Source organism: Epinephelus moara, chromosome 18 (assembly GCF_006386435.1).
Source record: "Epinephelus moara isolate mb chromosome 18, YSFRI_EMoa_1.0, whole genome shotgun sequence".
NCBI lineage: Eukaryota > Metazoa > Chordata > Actinopteri > Perciformes > Serranidae > Epinephelus > Epinephelus moara.
This window is the reverse complement of record NC_065523.1, coordinates 15,113,276-15,132,220: the sequence shown is the minus strand read 5'-3', so window position 1 is coordinate 15,132,220 and position 18,945 is coordinate 15,113,276. Positions and strand designations below refer to the sequence as shown.

The following is an 18,945-nucleotide window of genomic DNA, read 5'->3' as shown; positions in this document are numbered from 1 at the left end:
AGATACTGAACCCCAAATTGCTCCTGATGGCTGTTCCATCAGTGTGTGAGGCTGTGTGAATGGTTACTGAGTAGCAGGTGGCACCTATGGTAGCCACAGCCACCAGTGTGTGAATGTGTGTGTGAATGGGTGAATGTGATGTGTAGTGTAAAAGCGCTTTGAGTGGTCAGAAGACTAGAAAGGCGCTATACAAGTCCAGTCCATTTACCATTTACATTAAGAGACTCTAAAGAAGCAGTTGTAATAAGTTACACTTTGTTGCCAGTTTATTAAGTTCACCTAGCTGTAGCTAATGCAGTCTAATGCAACAGTTTTGCAGTAAACCATACCCTTATCCCGAGGGTCTTAATTTTCAGTTAGCTGAAACTTGTAGAGAGGTGTTGATTCAACTTTAAGCCAATTATGGAGGATGTAGTTTGTGGTGCTGTATACAGAGAGGTTTCTCTGTTATTTAGCCCAACCTCACTGATGTGTTATTTTTGATTCCGCTTCTTTTCTTGAGAAGTCTCACCCCACTGTGCTGCGATTGGCCAGTACTACCCTACCTATGACCTCTTTGCCCTAACCCTAACTGCCTCCAACCTTGATGTGTCATCATGACGAGTACTGCCCAGTCACAGCACAGTCCCACTGTTTTTCCCAAAAAAAAGAGCAGCTTTCATAATATAAAAGGAGAAAATAACAAAAACACCTGTCAGTGCAATGCAGTAATAAACTGGCAACTGGAGTGCATATGCGATTTAAAATAAATCAAATTAAGTTGCTTATTTCCTTGACATCCAAAACACCAGTGTTTATGGTAGCTCAGTTATTTTAATGACCCAGCACAGTCACATAGGTGCAGTTTCAGTTATCTGATTAGAACTCTGTTCAGCTTTAAGTCTACACTCGGCGTCGCTGTGGTGAGTCATTTATTTGTCTGGTGTATTATTTACGTGTATCACCTTTCAGTGATCCTGAAAGACAGACCTGATATTTCACTATCAGCTGCGGGTCATAAAACTGACATCCAACAAACAAAATGGTATTTGAGCTGTTGCTATCAGACTGATCTAACGTTAATCAGAAAGTCACATTTGCACTACAGATAACCGAATGCAGAGACAGAAAAGGTTTTCATACGTCATAAGCCAGCAGGCGGTTAGTATTGTTTCGTGCTTAGACTGTGAATAGGTTTAAAGGGAAGCTTGGCTTTGTTTAAAGGTTAAAAAAAATCTGCCTGCCTACACCTCTAAAGCCAGGGCTCAAGACTAACATTTCCACTGGAAGAACATTTCAGCCGGTCGCACCAGCGTCCGATTTGGTTGCACCCTTATTTAACTATTATTATTTAAATATGTTTAAAAACTATATACTGTAGCTCTTCTCATCCAACAATTTGCAAGAAAGCAAACAGCTGTATTTACCAAAATGAAGAAATATTGCTTGCTTGCTTTGCACTCACAGTTAGGGTTTTAGATGTAGATATTTAAATAAATTTCTCCATAGGCAACACATTGTCACTCCGACCTCATAACATATTGACATTTTGGTCATGGACTTTCCATGTCCCCATATTATGTGCAAGGTACCCTGGGTGTAGCCTGGAAATCCAGACCCAAATCTAGAAAGATTTAGGGTCTGGCTATGAGTAATGCAAATGGCCCAACTCGAGGGTCGGCACCAAGCAAGCATTTGTAAATATCACTGCACGCAATTGGATAACACTACGACCAATCAGAACAATACACGGGGTGACGTATCCAGAGCTTAGCTACCAGCGGAGCTAACTGGTAGATTAGACTCTTGCCGTATCCGGTCAGCAAAACAGCAAAACGTCCTTCTTGCAAAGGAAAGATTCGAGTGCCGTCTTCTGTTCCTCTTTTAGAGAAAAAGCCAAGTCTAACTCGTTCATTGTAGCGGCCAAAGCCGTTTCAAACAACTGGTGTTCATCCGTAGCCATCTTGCAGTGTTTACTGACTGATTCCGGACTTCATCGTCGCAGTGCTGTCGTCATCTGTTTAGCTCGCCTCTGGCCCGCCTATATCAGATACACCGATGTGATTGGTGCAGCTCGGCTACAAGGGCATGGGTAATGAGCATCATTACTGATTGCCAGAGTGACTCGCTGAGCAAATTCAAATTGTGCTCTCACGAGAACTCTGGATCTCCAGGGTACCCTGAGTGAGGCAAGTAAATAAATTTAGTGAATTATTTTACTGGTAGAATTGGAAAAGGACAATATCTATCTATCTATCTATCTATCTATCTATCTATCTATCTATCTATCTATCTATCTATCTATCTAACGCATTTTCTTTCCATTGTTGGGGCCCACTTTATAATTCAACTGCAGCAGATTTGTCATTTAAACATTTGTTCTGTGAACTTGACTCCATCATAGTGCAGCAAAAATTAGTAATGCCAGAATCCTCCCCTACCTGTGTAATGTCACCTAGAAAGTGTTACAACATACTGTTTTTGCTTCTTGCTGGTGAACATGTCTTCTGTATTTATGATATCCAGTTTTTCTTTCTCCTTATATTGAAGCAACCCCAAAAACAATTGAGATAGGAGTAATTTTATTAGGAATGATTTTCCAACCACCAAAGATGTGTGTTTGGCCCACGGGTAGGCTACTCTATACATCTGTCAGCTTATTATTAGCTTATCATCGACCCAGAGCCCGCAGGGTGGGTGACGGTAGAAATTAATTATTTATCATTAATAACTTACAGAAACATTGCATGCAATAGTCCACCTTCCATTTTCTCTTCCCCCCTCTTCTCTCTCACACACATGTGCTGTGGCACAGAGTCTGTGTCTCTATCCTTGTCTCTGTCCTCAGTCCTGACAGTTGTGCCACAACAATGCATAAAACTGGTGGATTGCATGCCAGGTGGGTTCAGATGATTGATTAGCTCGGAGCAGATTGGATAGGTGAAGCCAAAACCAAATCCTGTCTTTTTTAATGAAATGTTGCTTGTGCCACATTTTTATGCAGAGTGGGAGCAAACTCACATTTAACATTTTGTTGTATTTTATGTCCCCACATGCTCTTATTTAACATTTCCTTTTGCTTTTTTCACCTGCCCTTACTTAACATTTTATTTTATTTACCTTTTATTTATCATTAAATAATGCTATTATGTTATCAAACAATTATTAATTCAATTATTAAACAATGATAGGCTAAGTTGATCAAAATGCTTATTTAAGTATTGTATTGTAATGTAATTGATGATCCCTGTGTCATGATTTCAAAATGATGAAGATACAAAACAGGTTGTGGGCTCCGGGATGATTTTTTTCCTTGGCAACTGTCACGTTTTTTCCGAATGATGTACAGATTTTTAGGCATTCTATTATCTCAAATGGCTTGGAAAATAGTTCATATACCTGCCGTAAATGGGAAAATAATGTCTCCAGAGGAGCATGCACCTGAACACCCTTAGGTTTGGGCTGAGTTTCGAATGATTACAACGTCTGCTTCAGCCCCTGGTCTTGTCACAGCAGAGTAAAACCAAAACTTTAAATTCAGTTTCAAAAGTTGTAAACCCAGTCCCCTGTCGGAAATAATGAGCTAGTCAGTGAATGTGCTAACAGATTTTTTTTCAATCTCTTGGGGTATAACTGTGGCCACAAAATAAGTTTATAGACAACTTTATAGTGTACATAAACCCTATCCTCTGTATATAACACCACATAGTACTGACTGAGTTTCTGATCTGTGGTATAAGCCACCAAATAGAGGCACCAAATAGAATCGTCCAAATGTTATTTTATCCCCACGGCACGCGTCTCACAACTGCACAGGTTTCTAATAACTCATGAGGGACTTGTGTCTCTATAGAGGGAACTCATACACGGCTGTGATCCTCCTGACAATTGAGGATTAGAGTGTAGACAGCCAGGATGGCCATCTGTTATGTGTAGGCATCAGGCTTTCCCAGTGAGAGGAATCCAAACCAGCACACACACAATCAGCCACCGAACCTTGGCTCTCAACTGTTCACAGTTTTCTTGGCCTTCAATATTAGATGAGGAAGGAAATTTAACATTCACATCCAAATTATTTGTGGTGTGAGGTTGGGATGGAATCAGGGGAGGAGGACGAGGGAACAAAGACACGCTGCACAGGCTGAATTATTAATGAGGAGTTGGAATTGATAACCATCTGTGTTATATGATACACAATTTGCCTCAGATTCCAGACATGAAAATATCGGACTGTTTTTCGTGTTCGCCATCCTTTGTAGCTGTGGACCGTGTGCTGTCATGCTCACGCCTCTGTCGCCTTCCCAATGAGGGCAGATTTCTACATTCAAAGTGGAGTCAGTGGCATCTGACATGACTCAAAGTGCAGGGGTCGTAATGTCTCTGACCTTAATGTCCCAAACACTCGTATAGGGACTGATGGAAAGTTGAGCCACGTGGTGACATTTCCTAACCTTAGCTGAGGACATTGAAATAACACCACGCTTACAGAACGTCCTGTCTTCGTGTCTGCTTGTTTAAATGTGCTTTTACATGTTTGTACTACAAGCCTGAACTGCAGGCCCAAATGGAATCTGCAGATTTTAAAATTTGTTTTCGACAGTGATCCAAAATGGAAATCTGCGGAACCAAATAGAATTTATTTTTCTGGTAATGTCATAGATTCAATGATGATAACAATTGTTTTTGAACAAAAGTAACCTCACACAGTACATTAAAATATAAAATTACTCCAAGCAGGCTAAAAGAACTACTTTGTAGATTTTAGTAGAAACTTTCAATCAGAAATTTTATTTAATCATGAGTATGTCAAGAAAAGAAATTAAACATTTGTTGGAAAGTCAGTCAACAAAATGTGGGACACATGGCCATTAAAATGGAAGGTTCAATACAGAGCAGAGAGAACAAAAATTCATTTTTTGATTTATTTATGTTTTAACAATAAATCTTATTGTTGACATTTCTTCTCACTACACCACTAACTTTGATTTTAATGTCAACTGAATACAACACATGATTGTCACACACATGCACAAGGAGTTTGAGGAGACGGTGACAACATCTGAGTCTTACAAGCAGCATCTATATTCTTAAAATCTGCGGAAAATCTGTGGGCGGAGATTTCCTGTGGGCCTGCTAATAACTAACTAACCAACAAAAGTTTGCTGAAAGCAGCCCTGTGCTTTGTTACCACTACAATGAATACTTTTGTTATCAGCAATGGCTCATATGTCTACTTGCAAGTGAAAGGGGGTCACTCATGGTGACAAACCAACAGAGAATCATCATTAAACAGTTTCTCTCGGCTAAATTTTAGCATCTTTCAGGTTATTGTTTGGTTTTGCAGCCTGCAACTTTACTGTTGGTTCCCTCTTACCTCTCTCATAGTGATATTTTTGGTTACAGGCAAACGTCTTAAATCAAAAGCATTGGAGCTGAAGAGCCAGATTTTTCCCTCACAGGCTGGTGGAGACCAAAAACAGAGCCAAAAGAGAGTGAATATTGGATTAGCATGCATCAGGTGGCCAGAAAAATGACTCCAAATAAATTAGAAGTTTGCTCCCTGCCTCTTGGATGTGGAGATAGGCATCTGTTCACTAAGAACTTGCAAACATGAACAGCTTTATTTACTTTTAAAAGCCATGCATGGCTGTAGCCAGGATTCATAGAAACACTGAGGTCCAGTTCAGCTATATTACACACAAAAAAATCTCCTGTTTGTCATAGTGATTTTTCATGTTATTTTTTTCAACTGTGTTTTCCAGATCTCAATGCTGCTTTAAAGCCCTTTCTGCCTTGAATAAAAAATGTGAGGAGACACAGAATTCTTTTTTGTGACCTAGGTATGGAGGCTCATTCCTGCCAACATGAAAAAAATAAAATCCTGTAATTCATTTAAGTAAGAAACTCTCTCAAAATTTTGAGTTAGTATCTCAAAATAACGAGAAACTTTCTTGAAATAATGCCTTAGTATCTTAATATAATGAGAAAAAAATCTGAAAATAATGACTTAATATCTCTCTCTCTCTATGATACAAAGTTTCACATTATTTTGCTAACAGATAACTGCTTAAAGTATAGTGATCAAGTCTGTCCAGCTCAAAATAATCAGTATAAGCAGATGATTAATTAAAACGTTTTTTTCCCCCCTTTATATCTCATGTAGATTACCACCAAATTGATTTTTGTCAATTTATTACACTAATATAAAGTAGCTTTGCTATTAACTGAATGTTATTGGCTGTTTCAAAATACAGTACAGCTGTTTTATTACAGGGGCATCATGTGACTGAGCAATATCAATCCCATGAATCTCATGAGGGCAGCTTCAACGACAGGCTTTACCAGTGTTCATTGGTATTCAGTCTCCATCACTAGCAGCTATGACTAGCAGCCATAAGCTTCAAGGAGACTACATTTTTCATTAAGAAAGAATGCCTCAGGTAGCCAGCTGAACGAAGACAGGTTACTGCGAGGTAAGTATCATAAGAATAAAGTAAAATAAAAAATAAAATAAAAAAAAAATTATCATGGTGGTAAATTGTTTTATATATGTTGTTGTCATGTATGAAAGTGGTAAGCAGACTAATTAATAACTATAAGTGGAATTATTTAAAAAGCATTTGTATACAAATTATTCTGTCCCAAGCGTGTTGATCCATATATTTCTTCTTTATCTTGAGAAAGTTTCTCATTATAGTAACTACAGGATCTTTTTTTCCCATCACATTGGCATAAAATGGCTTCCACACCTGAGGGTATTCAAACTTTAAGTGTAAACATGCTGGAATAAGCCTATAAAATAACAACATATAAGTACCCCCAGGAGGCAAAATCTCTAAATTGCCAGATCCTCCATAATATGCTTTATATGCCCAAATATGTCTTGATAAAAATATTTTTGTGGTTAAATTCAATGATAATCAATTGTATTAACCTGGAACTATACAGCCACATTCTCAGATTTTAATCACTGATATTCATCGAGCCTCAGTTCATCAGGCATCATCATACATATTTAAACATCCCAAGATGAGAGTATTTCAAAGACGTCACTGTCAGTTGTGCGAGTTGTCATCATGAAAGGAGCAGGGACATCAAAAATGCACTCGCTGACCTTTATTTTTGCATTAGTCTACTGTCAGCATTTCAATAATGCTGTGTTTTCTGAATTAATTGGTTCATTAGCGAAGGCAATTAGGAGTGGGGGAGCGAGGCCCAACTCTGATGTGCTCTTAGATGTATACATAGTCACTCATCCGGCAGATCTAAGGGCTACACTTCTGAATACATCTGCCCTGATCATCTGAATGACTGGTCTGAGAAACTGGTTTGAACAGTTCAGCCATTTGAATTTTTTTTAGGGATCTTTATTCACTACTGCCATTTAAGGTGGGTCTTTTTCTTCCTCCGTTCATTATTGATTGAAATATCCCGTTGAAGTGGAACAAACAACAAAAAGACAAAAGACATTTTTCTCACATAAATATTACTAAACACTAAAGTGACCATGAGCTGCTTTTTGCAAAGACATGCCAGAACACTGGATGTGATCTGTGGCTTGTGCTTTAACTTGTGCTTGGTGGTGTGAAGAAGTTTATTTACTCAAGTAAGATTAAATTCATTGATAATTTGGTACTTTTGTTTCACTTAATACTTCACTTTCACTCCTCTACATGTTTAACACCTATAGGCCTACTTAGTCTGCAGGTTAAGATTTTATATAGCCTAAAAATACAAATAATGATCATCTCATATATATTATCTCATATATTATGATCAGATAAAACATGCGACATCTCTGTCTTTAGACTAAACATCAGTAGGATGTGTCAAGAATAAAATTTGTCTCAACATTAAAATGCTGTTTACATGTTAATGCAGAAGTAATAATAATCCACTGACATGTTATACCTGATATTATTACGCCACTCTGAAAGGAGTCATTCTCTGTAATGACAGGCTAATTTTAATTTTGCTAATCTGCGTGTAATTTGTACTGTATATTTTGTATATTTTGTGCTTTTACTTAAGGTCTGTTAAAAACTTTGCAGATAAAACACAAGAATTACATTTACATGAAATTCATAACCCATTGAATAACTATAAAATGTGTACTTAAAGACTTGTACAATATTTATTAATAAATATCTGTTTTCAAAATTGCTGGAAATATTTTTAAATGCCGTTCAAAATTGGGTTATATGTATTTTTGTTATTGCGTCTGCCTTTGGGACGCGTCCGCCTGCAGCACCCAGAATCCTTTGCGCCGAGGCAAGATGGAAGAACCCAGCAGCTGCGGGAGAACAATGTTTTGGCTCTAGATATTGAAACGGACAGCTGAGGGTGAACTACGCGAGCCAAAACAGCAGGTCATGGTCCTGCACCGGTAAGAGAAATCCATATAATCTAACTTTGGGGCCAGAGTCGGTGTCTGTAGCGGTTAAACTCCTCGCACGGGACAGACAACAAAGCGCCGCGCACCAACGTTAACGTTACCGCTAGTTAGCTGCTAAGTTAGCCGTCTCGGCTAGCCGGACGAGCATCATTGTTCGCTGGAGTTGTATGGGCCGTTTGTTATGGGTCATGCTTGTGTTGTCGCTCCATCACTTACAGTCGGTCCACTGTCCAGGAAACGAAGCCAACAACTTGGAGAAAACAGCCGAGAATAAGTAGAAACCGTGTGAGCTTAGTCGTGTTGGTTTTGCTTTTTCAGGCTCAAACTAGCATTCGTCCTTGATCATTTCTCCAGCTCGCTGATTTTGTGTCTTGTGTAACGCTGGTGTGCAGTAATATCTGCCACTAATTCTTTAATTTCAACAAAAAAAGTGCAAAACTAACTTTGTGTACGTGTCTTTTAAACGGCAAAGGCTTTCCTCAGGCTTTAGCTAGTTTATCTCCTCACATTTGCTCGGTTATGTGGTGTTCATCAAGCGCACGTCTGCTGCTGTTATTGCATGGCCATATTAATTATTGCCTGATCCTGCATCACAAAGAAGAAGGGCCCCGCAAGAGTGGTTAGCCAAATGGTTAGCTAGGTAGCTAATTGCACATCGAACAAGCTTGGTAGCTTTTCTATAAATATACCCAAACCATAAGGTCCTTTTAACACACTGTTTGCCTGCTTTAACACATCTGAGAAAGCTGAAGTTAGTCGGAGTGGTTTGAGTCTTGTTCCTTTTATTAAAAGTTGGCTTTGTGTTAGCTGGGTAGGTTAATGGAGTTAGCTCACCATCAGAGCTGAAGGCATCTGGCAGCAGTCAGATAGCACTCATTAGCTGGATGTGTCGTTCATGTGGTGGGCATAGATAATTAAAAAGCATTTAATTATGATTTAATGCAACTTAAGTGAAGAAAAAAGCATGAAACCATGAATTTATGCTTCAAAGAGACTCCTCCCTTACATATGGGTGCCTTCATTAATTGTATTTGGTCATAGCTAATTGCATTTAATTAAAATATTAGCAAGTTATAACAACACCTCTTATATTTGCATTTAACATCACAGAGCTGTTCCAAAACTTGCATTTGTTTATGCAGCAGCAACATAATTACACCATCAGTCTTTCTAATGCAGTCTGTGTGCACTCTCATTGGCAGATAAGCTCATGCAAATAGGATGACTGGGTCAGACAGGCCCATCAAACAGATTAACACACAACTTCAATCCTCTCATTCCTCATCTCATGTTGTGTCTGGCGATGCAGCCGCAGTGACCTTTTGCCCTGTGCAATACTGTACAAACATACACTGTAGTCAACCGGGGAGAATTTTGATACGCCGCGGCTCCAGTTGTGTCTGTTATGCTTGTTTCCACTTGTCATTGTGCCAGACTGCAGCCCTTTTGTTGACCCACAAACCATCCATTTTAATCCGACTAAGCGCCCAGTTGTGAGATCAGAGGCCGTGACACTGATTCCTGAAGACCGGGTTTAACTGGCTCCGTAATTGTTTTCTGTTGTCCATTATTTTGTGTATCCTCCTTGATCGGGGCTATTCAATTAAAATTTGAAGAGGTCCAGTTACTAAAATTTCCTCTGAGCAACGGTCCAATAATAGGTCTCATAATGTCTTGCCTGAATCGCGTCTGATAGCCTGCTCCTATGTCCGTCAAATAGAATCACCAACTTACATTTCCATATCATTTCAACTATATTTTTTGTCATTGTCAGTAAATATTTTTTGTTATCGAGACAGTAGGATACTTTTAAGAAACAGACACATTTACCTTGTATGGATTTTGTATGGAAAACAAAAGTTATCTTTACCACATAATGGACTTACCAAGATTTGCAATAAAACAAGACAGAATCTTGTGAATTAAAAAGTGTGTTTCTTAGAAAACGTACAAACAGCTGCAGCCTCTTCTCTCTTCACTTATTTATTTAAGTTCTTACTTTCTATACTGTCGAGAGAAATGGGTCTGGACTGCCTTGCCCGTAGTGTGAATCTTGGTTTGAATGGAGTTGGTGTCATTCTCAAACACATGTGTAGGTGCCCATTGGGTGAGCCTGGAACAGTACTCCGGTTCCACTGATGTTCATAGGAGAGAAAGCGCAGCACTCACAGCTTTAAGTCAATCCAAACATGGGCAAGGTGTGTAGTGCTACGTGGTTAGACTAGGGAAAACAGTCTTAGACACAGTCCTTAGCCAGAAAGTAACAGTGTCAGTTGGGTAAGGGTTTAAGCTCCATGATGTCATCTTTCTAACATTCTCTAATGTTGTTGTTCTGTTGAGTGAACTGTCTCAGCATGGTAAACAGTTGATTTAATTGGCTCAGTTGAGTAAAGCTATTGCCGTATTAACTGGATTAGCTGTGCCCACAGTTCATAGTTGCGACCTTTAAAAAAAAAAATACAGCACCTCATGAAGATGATCATTTATTCTCATAAATTTATCAGAAATTCGGGGTTCGGATACAACCGTCATATCGGGATCCAGACAGTGGTCGCCCATTAGATGCCTGTCCTACTTTGAGTGCCAGTTATAGTGTCTCCGTAATGTTGACATTTGCTGTTTTTTTTTCCTCACAGGATGCCACTGATTGCCACCCCATAGTTTTCCTGCCTGCCGGCATCCACCATGAACATCATTCAAGACAAACTAGGCAATGAATTCCTGCGCTCCAACGGGAGCATGGACTCCAATTTCGGCCCTGGCATGATAATGTTCAGCCACCTCCCCCCGGTGACCAGCTTCACCCGGCTAGCCGCCCACTCCGTCATGCAGGACCTTCCGCCGCAAGAAATGATCCTGAAGAAGGAGCGTGACTCGCCTGACTGCAGCATGGGCGCCCAGGGTGGCCGCATGGGGTGCGCGGGGGTGGGAGACTATGTTCACGCCATGGGTATCAAGCAGGAGAAGATGTCAGAGCATGATTATCGCCTGCCAGTTTACCCTGGAGGGCTGGGGAAGAGCACGGAGCTGCTGGAGGTGACAGTCAGTAACAACCAGGGCCTGCTGGTGCATGACCTCAACATGGGCAATGTAAGTACCACTGTGAGGCAATCAGAGGGCGAAGGGGAGGTTAGAGCTAAAACAATTAGTCAGTTAGTTGGTAAGTCACCCTGACAGAAAATGAATTTCCAATTATAGAACTGATGAATTGTTCTCTAATGTGAGAATTTGCTGCGTCGCTCCATTTTATCGCAGTGTAAACTGATTATCTATCTCTGGTTTTTCTGGCACAAAGGAGGACACTGTTTTAGATTTTCTGGCATTGCAAAGACCAAACGACTAACTGATCAATCAAGAAAATAATCAGCAGATTCAATTTATTGAAAATGATGGCTAGTTGCAGCATCAAGTGAGTGATTATAAACTTACAGATGAAAAGCATTGTCACATTCTTGCAGGTATAGATCAATACATAACCAACAGGAGTTGTACATCATTATTGAAGGTAATATTTCACACCAACTCCCTTTTCCCTCAAATTCTTGAGCGTCCTGCAGCCATCACCAGTGGGCAAATTTAAAAATATCAACATATCTTAAGTTCACATGAAAGCAAGGATTTTGTTGCCTCAGGTACTCTCTTCCAGGCCCGCAGCACCTCCTGGTGTAGCTTATTTCTAAGAGCTATAGATAACTGCATTGTCAATATATCCAAACATGGAACGCACCATTTCTAGAGTGAGAGAACATGTAGAATTTTGCATTTATTGTTGCTAGCAACCTTTTGCTGCAGGAGATCCTGCTAGCCGTAATTTTCTGTGAGATGTGTTCAGATAGAGTAAAAAAAAGTGGTTATAGGCTCTTCCTTTTGTGCATTATTGTGTTATTAGCTACAGTTTTTGTGTATGTTAACATGGCCAGTGTAGAATCTAACATTAGCAATATTCTAAACTCATTCAGTCAAAATAAAATCTACTTAATTGAAATAATTTTGGCTTAGTTTGTCCCCCAAAACAGCCCTGTTGTGCTGTGCAGCAGCTGATATTTTAAAAGCCTGAGAGGGAGGTGCCTGAGAGAGGACGGGTGCAGGGGAGGAGCTTGTGTGAAACTGTTTATGGTGACATAAATCTACTGACGGCTTGAGATGCAAAATATAAATGAGCCCCCCTCCCTCCCTCCCTCCCTCCCTCTGTTTCTCTTTCTGGATAGAAGGGTGATGTCATCCAGCCTCAGCGTGAATGAAAACGTCCTGGCAAGGACACAGCTGTCTTGTTTGAGCTTGCACTTCATTTCAGACGTCTTTTGTGCTCATTCAAATAGAAATACACACAACAACACACTTCTAACAATAGCCAGGCACCAGAGGTCATCGGGGCTCTGGGTGCAAGTTTGTTGGAAAAGAGAATGAATTAATATCTTGACTGCCAGTTTTCTTTAAGTTAAGGATTTTATTTTAACAAAATGTAGAGCCCACAGTGCATTTTTCAGTCTGGCTCTCATGATTATTTTTTTATATCCAGGAGAACTGTGTTGATGAAATAAGCCCCACAGTCTGTATTTTTTGTCGCACTCCCAAATTGTTGCACTTACTCTCATGCTAATGCAACTTTTTATGACTAAGCAGCAGTTCTTCGCCCACAAAGCCAAACCGTTAAAGTCAAAGTTGGACTGGTTTAATTTTGACTCGACTTTTTCCTGTTTTTACCCAAAACATTGGGCTGATTTTAAAAACAGCAGGTGCACCCACATTTACCCTGTCAGTCTCCATATGGCACTGAGGTGCAGCATGTTCACTGGAAAGAAAGGGCAGTACTCAAAGGTAAACAGAAAGAAGAAATGGGGAGAAGAAATGGGGAGATCAAGAACCCATTTTCTTCCTTTTAGAATAAAAACCCCCTCACAGATAATTTTTGATAACGTTTAGTGAAGAGCAACACTTCTGAGTGTTTAGTTAAGCGTGTGAGGTGCGCGGTTTGTCTTTGTCTTTGGAAGAATAGCAGATGAAAGGCTCTCGCAGTGAATTACAGGCTGCTTATGCAAAGAGAGGCCATAAATTATACACATTGTTATTTCGCCCACTAGAACCACCTCTTGCACAATGAGTTTCTAACAGACTCTCGACATTGTCCAAGTGTTTTGTTTGTTTGCACGAGCGACAAACATGAACTTGTTTGTGTGATGGTTTTTAGACTGAAGGCCCTTAACCTTCAATCAAGTAATTTCCTCGTCACGGCTCGCTCTCACGGCCCTCTGCCTCTCCCTTTGTCGTCCTCACAGCTGCCGAGTCAGTTAGGAAAGGAGCCCACTGGGAGAAAAGGTCGGAGGCCAAATGGTGATGGACAGGAGGGTAAACCAAGAAAGAAGAGAAGCGAGGCAAAGGTTTGTCGTATATATTTATGTATCTGTGGGTGTAGTCATATTTTGCTGTTTTAAGTCCTCACCAAAGAACCATTCATAATTGCACAGATGCAATCACTCATGAAGTCTAGGAGAAGAAGAAAATATGTTAATGTAATTTATAGTATTCAAAATAAACACCAGTACATTCCTGATTTTTTTTTTTGTCAAATAAAAACTAAAAGCATGATGAGCTTTATCTGCAGAGAAATGCACTCATAAATCCCATCAAATTATTTTTATATCACTTAAAACACACTGTGTAATTCTGTTTTAAAAAACTGTGATAGTGCTCATATATCCATCCATATCCACTCTACCCAAGATTAACTGATCCTTTGAATACATTTATATGATGGAGAAGACAGCTGACTGAATCCGACCCCTGTGTCTCTCCTTTATTGTTCACAGCAATCAATGATGCTGGATGCAGATGGAGGCGGCCTGTCGCCGGGAACCAAGCCTCACATCTGTGAGCACTGCTCTGCATCCTTCAGAAGCTCCTATCACCTGCGCAGACATGTCCTCATCCACACAGGTACGGTAGTGTTTGAATTTCCACCATGATGCTCATGTTTCCATGTGCTTCTTAATGTGGAGTTTTGCCAATTTTTTTTAAATAGCACAAAAAGAAAATTATTTTAATTATTAATTAATTATTATGCCAGCTGAAGAAACTTAAACAATGTTATAATTATTGCTTAGGTGTTTAGGGCTGCACAAGATCAAGTAAATACGCAATAATGTTATTGCATATCACGATAACAGTATTACTTGTGATAAAGGGTATTAAGTTCTGCCTTTCTGCTGCTTTCAGTGTGCTGTTAAAATACATGAAATGCAGTCTTCAAAGATGAAGAAGAAGAAATTATTTCCAACATTCTTTATTAAACAATTAAACATTGAACACAAAAGGCACCAAAAAAAACTAAAAAGAATATTTGAAAGTTGAGTTTCCGACTCATACTCTCTCTCAGCTTACTCAAAAAACTTAATATCGCAGTCTTTGCAGTGTGTTTATTGCACAACTTAACAATGCTTTCAGATAGTTCTCAGTGTAATTCTCTGGGTGAGACCTCTGAAGTAAGCGCTGTTTTTGTTTTTCATAATATTTAGCTTGTTTGAAATGATCCCCGGACCTTAGCATCACAGATGCAGGGCTGCCTTCTAAGCATCGATTCAAATCATAACCCGAGAAGCTGGATCGCTGCCCTGTTTTGCTGCGTCATTGTATACAGAGCATCACAGGATAACAGCGTAACAGGCAGTAAACATTTGCAAAGTCTTGTCTCAGAATCACCTGTAACTGTGATGGAAACTGAGGGCAGCATGACTCATTCCTGTGTGCTGCTCTAATGCTCTCAGCTCCGGCGCTGAATGTTAGCAAAGCTAGCTTTAATACTTTAAAAGCATACGCTGGTAGAACCTCCTCTACCCCCGTCTGGTGTTTTCATATCAAAGAAGATGAACACAGGCATTGAAACATGAGGTAAAACATGAGACTAATGTAGGCTGTTAGGGGAGGTGAGTAGGGGCAGCTGCTCTGCAGGTGAACTGTAACTGTGCTGCGAAAAAAATAATATGTTCCTCATAATCATAGGTGAGGTATTTTGAAGAGAAACATCAGTAATGTTTACAGTGCTGAATATGTATAGATAAGATGCTGCATCTGCCTGAAGTGCTGGCTCTGAATATCCTGGTTTGGGTACAGTCCCAGTCGGGTTTAGGACCTGGGACATTAACTAGAGGGCTGACCATTTACCTTTATTATTGTATTATAATGCATAACTGAGTGATCTTTTTGTTTTATTCCAAAATTGTAAGGCCAGCTCCTTCCTCATTCTGACTTGACACAGGACTGATGTCCTTATTTAAGAATCACTCTTGTTTTCTTCTTTTAATCTCATTTGTCCCATTTGTGTAATGAGTCAGAATGATTAGCTGTTACTTGTAATTGCTTTCTTCAAAAACTGCTCGAGTTCAGTGATTTAGAAAATTGATTTTAAAAGTGGAATATCAGCTCGAGCTTTTGCATTCCCAATTACTTTATTTATTTCGAGTCTTTGACCTGTGATGAGGTGTCTGCTGTGTGGTCCAATTTAGTTTGTGCTCTTTTCAAAACGTCTTGTATTAATGTGAAAAATACTGAATAAGGAAACTTTTATCACCGTTAAATTCAGTTGTTTTTTTTTAATTCAGACTTCTGTTTTGAATTATTAGATAAGTTTTTCATTCACCAGTCTTCAAAAATGCTGAGCTTTATATAGTCGATGTTGGAGTAAACTACAGTTTTTTAAAGAGAGATGCCATGCAATAGCCATGCAACACATAGAGCATTTGGTGATTATTGTGTCAAGCGATTGGACTGCATTACATCCTACAGGTGCTTGTGTTGTTTAATGAATAAGTGAACCTTACCGCAGATGGATATTGACTATCTTAAGGTTGCAACATTGTAACCGTATAAATCTCTGTGGTTTTTCTTTCAGGTGAAAGACCCTTCAGGTGCAGTCAGTGCAACATGAGTTTCATTCAGAAATACCTTCTTCAGCGACACGAGAAAATCCACAGTGGTGAGTGACGATAGACAACCATCCATGTCTGAATCAATCTGTGTGTCATTGTGTGCCTTCAATGACAGCTAACCTTGAGCTGTGCTGTTTTTTATAATGCAGGAGAGAAGCCATTCAGCTGTGACCAGTGTAACATGCGTTTCATTCAGAAGTACCACATGGAGAGGCACAAGAGGACTCACAGCGGAGAAAAGCCGTACAGATGTGAGACCTGTCAACAGGTTAGTAAGCTGCTCAGTGTCCTGGTTATCTAATGTGAAACTTTATATTTCAAGAACTTAAGCGTAACTTAAACAATAATTGTAATTTGCTCTCTTCAGTATTTTTCTAGGACAGACCGACTGCTTAAGCACAAGCGAACCTGTGGAGAAGCCATAAAGAAGGGGCTGGATCCGGGGATGATGGACCTGGGTTGTGTAGACTTGGGACATGGCAGCTATGGAATCACTCAGGGAAACGTTGGGAGTACTGTGAGAAAGAGGGGGAGGTCCAAAAATCCTGGAGAGGGAGGCGAGCGCAAGAAGAAGAAGGAGGGGGGCGGAGGAGGGGTGAGAGTACCGCACATTCATGGGGCTGTACCCGGAGGTTACAGCATCCATGATTACTCAGTGGAGAATCAAACGGTATCTTCCTCTACTGAGCCAGGACCCAGCATGCAGCAGGGCCACCACGGCCGAGCTCCAAAGATGGCGTTCAAGAAGGCTAATCGTAAGAGCCTGGACAAAGCGGGTCTGGGACAGGCCAAAGCGGGATCGTTGGAGCAGAATGAGGGCATGGATGGTCTTGACCTCATGCAGGGTAACGAGGCTAAAGTAGTGCACACCAGCAGCAACTACGACGACGCCATGCAGTTCCTCAAGAAAAGACGCTACCTTCACGCAGCAAATAATGCAAACTCATCAGGGCCAGCGGTGGGTGGAGGAACCAGCAGTGAGTATGATGTCGGCGTCGGTCACTTGTCTTCCCAGCAGTCTGTCATTCAGGGTGTCGTTTCCAGCGTGATGGACAGTGACGGACCTCTGAGTCTCGACAAGTCAGGGATCCCAGATGAGGTGCTGCAGAGCCTCCTCGACCACTACACCCAGAAACCAGACGGCTCGCACCACGACGTTCACTTCGACATGAGCGAGCATCACGTGGATCTGCACCCCGCCTCGACAGACGGCCCCGACATCGGCCATAACACCCCCAGCCCTTCTGGAGACAAGACTGTCATGATGCACGAATACTCTCGCTTCCTGCTGCAGGCTTTGGAGCGCACAAGCCACAGTGCCAGCTTCCCTCTGGGTCCCGGGCCTCCTGCCTCAGGACCCTTCACCAGTTCCCACCCGGGAAACCCCCTCTACGCTGACAAGAACATCTACACTACGTCCCCACTGGAGTGTGGGTTCGGCCAGTCAGTGGCCTCGCCTTCGCTGCCCTCCTCTGTGCCAAAGTCTCACTTTGCAATGCTGACGGGCTCCTCACCCCAGCACGGCTTCCACCTGAGCGACCTGGAGGCCTCCACACACCAGCAGCTCACCCCCTCTCAGGAGCTCACTGACCAGATGGAGAAGCAGCACTCCTCCACTCCCCCCTCCTCCTACCAGATCAGCCCATCTGACCTGAGCAGCCAGAAGGACCAGCCGCCGGGCAAGAACGGCACGGTGGTCTACCCTCTGGCCCCCTCACAGGATCTGGCCTCTCTGGACTCCTCCAAGCCTTCCTACCAGATAGAAAACTTTGCCCAGGCCTTTGGCTCCCAGTTCAAGTCAGACGGCCGCGGCTTGTCTTATGGCACTGACTCTAGCGGGGAGGTGGATCACAGGATACGGACGCCTGTGTCTGAATTCTCAGGGTATAGTAGTTTGTTATCTGATGTCAATGAGCCAGTAAGTACAGGTTCCAAAACTACAACAAGCCAAAGCTACAGATGAGAGCCTGAGACGGAGAGAACACTCGTTAAAGTTGATGTTCTTGTTTTTATTTTTTAGTGCTCCTATGTTATTATTATTATTATTGTTATTATTATTATTATTATTTTTTTAAGTGACATCTTTCTTTTAATTATACTGAAGCTCTGTTTTTGTGCCCACTCCTCTCCCCACAATAAGCCCGCAAGGCTTCCTGCAAATGCATTTTTTTTTTTTAAAGTATCTGTTAAGTTAAATATGTATTTACTGTTTATTCTTGTCATATTTGTGGCATTAGGTCTGGTCATTAATATTGAACTGAAAGTACTTTTTAAAGTAAGCGTAGAGTAGCACCGGATGTATTTCTTTTACAATGAGCTGAAGTGTTTGAGCAATCAACTTTACAATTGTAAAATAATAATGAAAATAACCATGATGGCAGGGAATAGCCCAGAGTTAAAATAGCAAAAAAAAAAAAAAAAAAAAAAAAGGTGTTGTCTGTTACAAGGTTAAAAGTATTACTCAGGAAAACGTGGAAAAGGAGAAGCCTACGAGGTGCAGTGAGCGCTCTTTTCAGAAGTTTAAGTTTGCGACTTCAAAGAGGATTTTTTTTCTTATGTTTTATTACTTGTTGAATGAGTGTGACATAAACAGACTGCTGCCAGCTCACTTGAGCACTGAAAACACTTTCTACTTGGCTATATAGAGAT

The 18,945-nt window shown here is 40.8% G+C and overlaps 1 protein-coding gene across 2 annotated transcripts; it reads left to right on the top strand.

The window, feature by feature from the left end:
- Positions 1-8,238: 8,238 nt before the first annotated feature.
- On the top strand, positions 8,239-18,727 carry znf281a (zinc finger protein 281a). Of its 2 annotated transcripts, none has more exons than XM_050069908.1 (7): positions 8,239-8,365; positions 11,011-11,464; positions 13,651-13,752; positions 14,182-14,308; positions 16,260-16,343; positions 16,446-16,564; positions 16,664-18,727. In XM_050069908.1, the coding sequence occupies exons 2-7, from the start codon at positions 11,060-11,062 to the stop codon at positions 18,257-18,259; spliced, it is 2,433 nt and encodes an 810-aa protein (XP_049925865.1). In that variant the 5' UTR covers positions 8,239-8,365; positions 11,011-11,059; the 3' UTR covers positions 18,260-18,727. The 2 variants fall into 2 exon arrangements, with proteins under 2 accessions (XP_049925865.1, XP_049925866.1); XM_050069909.1 differs by lacking the exon at positions 8,239-8,365 and adding an exon at positions 8,414-8,659.
- The last annotated feature ends 218 nt before the right edge of the window (positions 18,728-18,945 follow it).

Coding starts and splice junctions, on each gene's coding strand:
- znf281a (XM_050069908.1), top strand. CDS start 11,060: ATGAACATCATTCAAGACAAACTAGGCAATGAATTCCTGCGCTCCAAC. Junction 16,344..16,445: donor ACACGAGAAAATCCACAGTG/GTGAGTGACGAT, acceptor TTTATAATGCAG/GAGAGAAGCCATTCAGCTGT. Junction 16,565..16,663: donor GATGTGAGACCTGTCAACAG/GTTAGTAAGCTG, acceptor TGCTCTCTTCAG/TATTTTTCTAGGACAGACCG.